General features: G+C 30.8%; 2 protein-coding genes across 2 annotated transcripts in view; one reads left to right on the top strand and one right to left on the bottom strand.

Annotated features, from left to right (window-relative positions):
- LOC106691508 (sortilin-related receptor-like) overlaps positions 1 to 9,364 on the top strand; it is a gene marked incomplete at its 5' end in the record, with an annotated part of 18,124 nt that extends 8,760 nt beyond the window's left edge. The window contains 4 exons of the mRNA XM_067050523.1: positions 352 to 492; positions 5,142 to 5,342; positions 5,564 to 5,896; positions 6,236 to 9,364. Coding sequence (XP_066906624.1) covers positions 352 to 492; positions 5,142 to 5,342; positions 5,564 to 5,896; positions 6,236 to 6,241 — 681 coding nt within the window. The remainder of the gene's footprint in view (positions 1 to 351; positions 493 to 5,141; positions 5,343 to 5,563; positions 5,897 to 6,235) is intronic.
- Positions 1,586 to 3,752, bottom strand: LOC106691506 (serine/threonine-protein phosphatase 4 regulatory subunit 2). The gene has a single exon (XM_014437304.3). It carries the CDS (start codon positions 3,464 to 3,466, stop codon positions 2,084 to 2,086), a length of 1,383 nt encoding a protein of 460 aa, XP_014292790.1. The 5' UTR covers positions 3,467 to 3,752; the 3' UTR covers positions 1,586 to 2,083.
- Positions 9,365 to 9,370: the final 6 nt, after the last annotated feature.

Raw genomic sequence — 9,370 nt, 5'->3', positions numbered from 1 at the left:
TATTAAACTTTCTGCTATTATCTATAATATAAAGTTTCAACAATCAAGCTAAAAATCACCTGTTGAAACAATAATTATAGGGAAGAAGTTCGTAATAAGCTGTTTGTAAGAGAGAAAATCTAAGATTAATAAGGGACTAACATGGGGATTTATATTATAATGTACAAAAGCTAATAATTATTATATACTTATTATATAATTTATTATATACTTTGTTAGCAGGTTACATGTCTTTCATATGGTACTCATGAAACAGTTTATTAGTAACCATTGTGTCTTTTAATGCTTTACTGAATACATCTGAAATGGTTTGATTGGCTGTTACTGAAACTGATTGTTCATTTTTTTTAGTGTGCAATTACCAAGCGCTGTATCTATAAATCATGGGTCTGTGATAATGAAACGGATTGTGGACCAGGTGATAAAAGTGATGAAGAGCATTGTCCTCTTCCAACACCCATACCAACGACAGTCAAGCCTCCTCCAGACTTTGTAAGTGTCATTCATAAAGCATTTCAACATTCATCAATAAAAAAAATATTTTATATTTTAAAATTTAGAAACTAATAGCATGAAAATTTTTTCAAACTTATTTATCTAATGATTCCTCTGAAATAAGTTTTTTTTTTTTTAATCAATCATATCTTTTTTGATGACTGTGATAAATCTTTTTTTGAAATTCAAGTTATCTTTTCAGTTTCATAAGGTATATTGTCAACATTGTAGCCTCTTTAAGTCATTTAATATTTAAATTCTTTCAGGAAAAATGTAAAGACTTTATGTTCAAATGCACAAATGGTAAATGTATTCCTGATTGGTGGGTTTGTGATGGAGTATCAGATTGTGATGATAAAACAGATGAAATAGATTGTGCTGTTAAAAATTCAACATCCTATATAAAAACAGAAGCAAATAGTTATTTTCTTCATAGGAATAGAATCACACTTGGTAAAATTTAGGCGTTGTTGACCAAAACTGTTCAAGAAGTCAAATTTTATAAATTAATAAAGCAATTCCATCTCTTATTCAGTACAATCTAAATAACTGAAATTGTATTGCAAGCAATACCACTTATCATCACAAGAAACAAACTTGTTTTTGTAGGTTGATCTGTTTTAATTTTTTAATTACTTTGATATGGACAAGGTTTTCTTCTCTATTGAATCAAATATCACACATCTGCATAATAATTATCTAGAAATCATAAACCATGGGATTAGTCTAGATGATGGATGGAAGTGCAATTAATAAATCTTTTGATTATTTATCTGACAGGTTACCTGAACATTGTGTACACCTCTTTAACCAATGATTTGGTAAACAACATTTTATGATATGTATTACCACAACTGTAATAGTTACTTAATCAAAAAAATTTAAATATTCCACAATGCAGCATCAAAAAAGCAATAGAAAATAGAAACAAATCAGCAGCTGCATAAGTATGGTGTTTCCTAATAACCCTGCCTGCAAAGTCATCTTAATTTGGATTATATTACACAACTATAATGTCAATAAAGAAGGTAAATGGATAATATAAGAGTAAATAAAATTAAAATAATAAAAAGAACAATAGAATCAAAACTTTATTTGAAAGTCTACACAATAAATGAAGTTATTCAATTTATATTTACAAAAATATCAATGTTTTTGAAGTAAATCACAAGATTTCTTAAATACTATCAATAAATAAAACCCTGAATACATTTTCACAAAACACTGTTCTCATCACACAAAATAAATGGACATGAATAAATGTCGTTTGATAAAAAATCAAATGGTTCTCAGATAATGGTGTTACTAGAAACATTCATACTGTACTCAAGCACAACTTTTAATACCTTCTACTGATATCTAATAGTTATCAAAAGAAGACACAACCATTAATTATCTATAAACATTTATCTCCTTTTGCAAGCAAAGAAGACGGAGGAACATATTAAGTAAATATTAAAACGAAGTAACAGCGGCTTTTTCAAAAGAGAATACTTTCATACAATTTTATACAGTGTCAATAATAAAAATTTTAATAAACATTAATACAATATTTAAAGCGCACAGTCTATTTAGTTACATTATTTATTCAACTTTGAGACTGATCAACATGGGATATTTGGCACTCTCCCACATCCATCTCAGATGGTTCACAAGAGGTTGAGGTTGAAGGATTAGAAGCTTCTGCACTTTCTTCAGTTTTAGTTGTTTCACTAACTGAATAACTAGATGTTGATGCAGCTTCATTAACTTCTGAAGAATCCACCTTACATTCCACGTCAGAACTAAGTTGTTCCACTGGCTGTTTAACTTCCAATTCTGCATCACAAGAATTGCTAGTTTCGGAATCCAAAGAATTACTAGTATCACATTCAGTAGGACGGGATTCTTCAAACACCCCTGAAGCACTAGATTCAGAACCTTCTGTACTGTTATCTTGAGAATTACTAACAATTTCAACATGCTCAGAAGAATCATTACTCTCCGTGACAGTTGATGATTTGTTCTCATCCACTTGCAAACAATCAATAGCTTCTGTCTTACTAACTTCGACACTGGCTTCTTTGGATTCATCACTAACTTCATTACTGGAAACATTTGAATCTCCTGAGCTCTCTAATGAACATTCAGTATCCATAGATAAATCAGTAGCCTTGTTTTCACCTATTGGTACAGCACTTTCACTTTGTGGTTCTACCGACTCGGGTTGCTGCTCATTAATAGTCGAACAAATAACTGTTTCAGTGTCTTTTTCTTCAATTATAATTTCTTGACTCACTTCATCATTTCTGATAAGACCTAGTTCATTAGAACAAGCACTATCTCCAATATCTCCAGCATTCTCCTTAAAAGAAACGGAGGTTATATTATTTGAGGTGGCACCTGTCACTAAAGTTGTTTGAGATTCTTGATTAGCATCAAAATTATGAGAGGAAGAATCAGGATCTGCAATATCATTGCATGTGAATGACGATTCAATTCCAGAATCATTTGGTCCAGGAATTCCATTAAAAGAAGAGTCTTGTTGTGTATCCACTTCATTGTCAGCATATCTGCCGGGTTCTCGTGTACTGACAACCAAAATATTTTTTTCAATAGCTCTCATGAACTTATCTGCCCTATTATATTCCTTCCATGGGTTTGTTAAAAGCTCAGAAATCCTCTGAACAGTAAAAGGAGCACCATTAAATGAATCAAGTTTTTCTAACAGATTAGCTTTCATTCTTTCGTAATTAAAGGGGTCAACATTTGGACAAGGTGGCAACTCTATAGACAAAGTACTTTCATAAAAATCAGTAATAACATTTAGTAATTTCTCTCGAAAAAGACACTTAATAATAGACCATTTGAAAACAGGGTCTCCTGTTTTCGCAACATAACCCAAATAATCTTCAAGCTCTCTGGGAATATCTTTAGGTTTTAACTTACTAAATTCTTCAAGGGAATGCATAATTTCTTCAGCATTATCCATACTTCAGGAAACAACAAACACTGAACTAGGCTAATGAACACAACTACCTGTAGTAAAGGTTACTCAAAATGGAAAATACAACGCCTCTACATAAACACCGGTGAAATCGACCCAGGTTAGGAAACCTATCACAATTACCAAATATATTAATCTTTAATAGGTAAAACTATTTCGTTTTCAATGACCAAAATAAAAATCTTAAGATATTTTGAATTTTTTCAATAGTTTTGATTTTAATTCATTTCAAATTGGTTTCAATTACCGATCAGCCATATTCATGTAGATATATATTAACTAGAATATTCAAAATATATTGTGTTATACTAGTAAAAAAGTAATTAAGACACTTAAAATAATTACCACCAATTCAGATTTATCATTAAAGAATATAAAAATAAATTTTGTTTGACATGTGATTATTAGTTTATAATGATGATTACCAGGTTATAATGACTGGCACTGTTATCAACAAAACGAAGTGTAAATAAATAATGATATCCATCGCTTAAATAATAATTCCTATCACTCCATTGTTTACTAATGATTATTGGTTCATGTGCTAAACTTATATTACTTTTAACATGTATAGTTGCTATCCTTCAAGTTATTCATTTGATTCTTTTAAACCATTTGGAAATAATTCGTTCCCAGAGAGCAAAAATATTTCAAGAACAAAAAGGAGACTTCTTGTCTCCAGAACAACAGGTGTCACTTTTTTATTATTACTTATTTATTTTTTAGATTAAATTGTAAAAAAATAGCTGATCTGTGCTCTTAGTGATGTTAGGATACCATATTACTTTATAATATATTATTTTTGGTAAATTCCAATTTTTGTAAGGACCTTGATTTATTCCATTTTTCATTGTCATTTCATTTCTTTTTAGAATAGGGTTATAATAAATAGCTAAGCTTAACCTGTGAGTTGTCTTTATGGGAATTTTCTCGCAATTTTATTCCTATATTTTCATTGACATTAGTAAACAAGGATGTTATTGTCAAGTTTATGTAATTCTATAAATGCATGCAAAAGGTCAGGTTGTTTTGATTTTTTTTTAATTATGGCTTGTAGCACTGCAGCCAGTCCTATTAATAAAGCTTAAGATCAGTAGATTCTATGAATTTAATTAGATTTATAGGATTGATTATTTCCACTGTTTTGGGTCCATGAAATGCGAAGCTCAAGTTTGCAAATTGTCACACCAACTGGGTTTTGGGGGTACTATTAAACATTGTGCTCGGTATGTAAGGAATGAAATTTTATTAATTTTACTCTACTTTAAATAATTTATGCATGTAGTGGATAGTTTCCAGTATATTGAACATGGATAAAAAAACAAAAATATTTTAGTTTTGACTGCCGTCAAAATAGCCCTGAAGAAGCCCTGCAACGTGGGGCGAAACGTTGGCTCATTAAATTAGTATATTTTTACTATTTGAGTTTTTCTTGACCGCACCCGGACCATATTCCTTTCAAAAATATTAAGGTTTTTTCTGCATTAAATCTGAACTTCTGGTCGTTTTCTAAAGTCACAAATTTAGATTTTTAATGTTGATCCTATCCTAAACAACATATCAAAACAATAGAACTACCTGACTTTTTTCATTTTGAAAGTGCTTTGATTTTATGAACTTTTAATACTTATTAAGTAATGTTTGATATTGTTTATTCTAGGCTAGATTGATTTATGAAAAATTGGAAACCACTCTAAACAATAAACATTATTTGGATTCAACTGGGGTTTACCGTATCGTGAATTTGGCAGATGCTTTCAGATCTTTAGTGTTTACTGAGCCAAATCCTGATATAACATTGATTACACACTGTACTTTTAATCACTTGTCTAAAGTTATTCCACTAGCTAAACAGTGGCAGGTAAAGTACTTTTTTAATTGGGTTGTCATACATACATATTATTTATGATTTATTTGGTCATTTTTATTGTTAAATGTACTTATTTTAATATATTTTTTTTTTTTTCATGGAACGGCCTTTCAAGACCATGCGAATATCATTACTTTTTCCTTCTCACTTTTTAATATATCTTTTATTAATTCTAATACTTAAAAAAAGTAATCTTATGTTTATTTTTTCAGGGCCCAGTTTCTGTTGCAGTATATTCCGAAGTTGAAAATATTGCTCTAACATTATGGAAAATAGCTAGCATCCAAATAGATATTAAATCCATTAAGGATAATGTGTCTTTTTCTGTTGTGACTCCTGTCCCTAACAACGATGAACCAGTACCTATCTTATCACCTTTTCCTACATTGGATGTAGGTAATAACTCAGTAGGATCTTTTCAGAACTATGATTCCATCATGGACTATCCAAATAATCTACTTCGAAATGTTGCTCGAAGGGCTTCACATACTGAATTTATTTTCACTATAGATGTTGATATGGTTCCTAGTGAAAATTTAAGACAGGTAATTGTTTTATTAATTTTTTATTTATAAGTTATAAATAATATTTCTTGTATACGCTTGTGGAACTGTGTAGAAATCTGAAACTGGATTTTTAAGGTCCGAAAATTGAAACCATAAAAGCATAGTAATTACAACATCTATAAAATGATTAGCAATGGTAGATTAAATCAGGACAATTTGTATTATATATTTTTTGTCATTAATCTGTTTTGAACAGATTAAGTATACTTTTCAAGTAATTAAATTCCATGAATTAAAAACATTAAATAGAGTTGAACTTATGTGACACTATGTGTCACATACCTGATAATCACATATTCATTTTTGTTTGTTTTTTAGTTTTGAAAGGACATTTAACAGCCTGGTCATCAACGCCCATTGGTTGTTAGTTTTGGTTAGGCCTAGTTGTTCCACAGAATCATACCTTTGGTATGGTGTGTAGATCCGCACCAGTGGGACTCATTTTGATAAGATTTGAAATATTATCTAGCAGGCAATTATAATTTGATTAATAATCGTAACAATAGTGAAAAGGATGGGGAAAGGATGATGAAAAGCAGATAAGTAACTATTCTAATTTTAAAAATAAGGCAAGAAACATAGATAATTATAATAATTAAAGGCTAATTATTAAGTTAGTTTTATGGACGAATTTAATGACTTTCTATTACGGATTCATCATTTCTCAAAGTCATTGGAACATTTGTTGGTATCCCTAACTGGTTCAGAGTTAATTTGTAGTCATCACATTCTTCAAAAATATGTTTGACGGTCAGATTACTAGGACATTTCAAACATTTTGGAGGGCCCTCTCCTGTTATGAGGTGGATGTGTGTCATTCGGGTATGTCCTATTCTGAGTCGGGTGATCACTATTTCTTGGCGGCGTCTACTTCGGGTTGATGTAATCCAGGACTTCACATCTTTCTTTATAGATTTCAACTTACTGGGTGGACTTTCATCCCACATTGCCTGCCATCTTTTATTTATACATTCCTTCAAAGGGCGAGCAAGTTCCTGTGCAGTTAAGATTGCTGCAGTTCTACCTGGGAGGACTAGTGTTTCCCTAGCAGCTTTTTCGGCCATCTCATTTCCTGTAATACCAACATGTCCGGGGGCCCAGATGAAGTAGATTGTTTAACTATTTGTTTTAGCACTATTAAGTATTCATGAATTCGTTGAACAAGTGGGTGAACTGAATACATTGTATCTAGTCCTTGAAGAGTACTAATGGAGTCCCAGTGCTAATTATTACTTTATTGCCATTTGGTATATTTGTCATGCAAAAGTAAAGGGCAGATGCTATGGCATTTAGTTCTGCGGTATAAATATTAGAGAGATGATGCAGTTTTCTCTTATGGGTTGTTTTTTGTGTCACAAAGGCAGATCCTGTTGCGTTATCTGACTTCAAGCCATCTGTATATATAGCGGTATGTTCTAGTAGAGTTTTAGCAGTTCTCAGAACTTTTCTTGATCTTTTGATGTTGTATTTTGTTTGCGGTACATATTTATTTTTTATTTAAACTGTAGTACTTATTGATTTATGCTGAAGGTTGATAGATAATTTAATTTATGCTGGTTTATAACTTTCGTTCATATTTTTTAAAAAAAATACTATTAACCTCATTAGATGACAATTTAAGTGAATATATTAGCAGCAACAACACAGATAATGGTCGCATGCTTTAACAGATGTCAAGAAATTATTTATTTTATTAAATATTTCTGATCAGTGAAATCTTGGCTGTCTGAGTTCAACATGCAATTCCCACAATCTCTGAGAAGTTTCTTCATTGGGGTTAAGATTTAAGAAAGGATCTTTTCAGTCTCATAAAGTTGACTCTACACCTATATACCCACTAACACAATGGGGGTGAATGATTCATTAGTTTTTTTATCTTGAGTCATAGATAGGTGTATTGTTTTATTTATGGGAACTGTATCAATTTTTACTAGAACAAATTGCTGCTTACGGAAAAAAGTCCAGTATCTCTAAGAAACTAAATCTTAAGTAACTTGATCATTTCTCTTATTAGGCAAATGATCATGAATATTACTCATTTTTTTATATTTACTAAATAAAACCAGTTCAATGTTTTCCTTACTGGAAAAGTTTTGTTTTTTGAAACATTTAAAACCCCAAAACTAAGTAAAATGAAGGAAGAAACATTTTCGTTGTGGATATCTGAGCACTTCTGGTGTTGGGAACATAGTTTTATTGATTGAAAATAGAGGTCTCCAAAGCATTTGTGGATCAATATTTCTATTTAGATAAATTTATAAAACATTTCAAGTCAACTGCCCATCAACCTAAGTGTGGGAGATTATTTTGTTTTTCACAAAAAAGACCTTCAGCACTATTCATTCTAAGAAGGTTAGGGAATGACTAATCCATATCCATAAAAAACTTCTTACTTTCGATTAGTCTCAAGACTATAATTCTAATAAATATTTGGAATATTTGTGGGATGAAATAGAGAGTAGACTAAGAAACACAATATCGAAAAAACAAATGAAGTGACAGACATGAACCTTTAAGTATGGAATCTTATTATTGAGTCAGAAATGACCTAAAAATTCTCAAATTTTTATTTATTTATTTTTTGTAATATGACTTGTTTTTCTATGCTGACAGCAATTATTTCCTTTTCCTATATAAAGTGTTATCTTTCTTATAGTATAACAGACCAATTCATGATTGGTAATACAGTTGGTGATTAAAAAAAAAAAATGTAAAAAATAAAAATAAAATACTAAATAAGATAAAAATATTATTTCTTCATTACAACTCTTGCACCTAAATCGAATGAACTTTACTTTATTTGAAGAAAAGCGACTTTAATAAAAAGTATCTACTATATATGCTATAGTAATAAAGTACATACCTCTGGACTCCAGGGCTCTCAAAAATACCTGGAAATGAGGCTTTGGCTATAGAGGCAGTTACAATGAATGATTCACCTCTCCAAAATTACGAACTGAAAGATGTTAAGGCATTTATAAGGAACAGAGTCCGGAAAAGTTGGGATTCATTGTGGGCTGAGGTTCCACTGGCTAATAAGTTGAGAAATGCACACAAAAGTTGGCAAGTGCCACAAGGGAATACTAAAGAAAAGAAGTGTTTGTTGCACGAGTGAGAATAGGGCATTCCAACTTAACACACGTTCACTTAATCACAAAAGAGAACCAACCTTAATGCCAAACCTGTTAGTCCCTGTTATCCATAAAACATATAATTGAAGAATGCGCATCATTCGTCAAAGCTTTGAAAATAATAAAATACCTCGTTCCAGTGAATTGGCTCTAAAAGACTCAACAGATCCCATAGACAAAATCATAAAAGTTTTGAAAGAAATCCAACTGTATTCTAAAATATAAATTACCAATATCAACCAGGATAATCGTTAAAAGAAAACAGAGAGAGAGAAATACTTTATTTATATATGCTGCCTAAATACATCAGGTTGCTATCTCA

This window comes from Halyomorpha halys, unplaced genomic scaffold (genome assembly GCF_000696795.3).
Source record: "Halyomorpha halys isolate HHAL.00 unplaced genomic scaffold, Hhal_1.1 Scaffold2434.1, whole genome shotgun sequence".
Classification (NCBI taxonomy): domain Eukaryota; kingdom Metazoa; phylum Arthropoda; class Insecta; order Hemiptera; family Pentatomidae; genus Halyomorpha; species Halyomorpha halys.
Note: the sequence above shows the minus strand (reverse complement) of the source record. Positions and strands in the feature narration are given on the sequence as shown.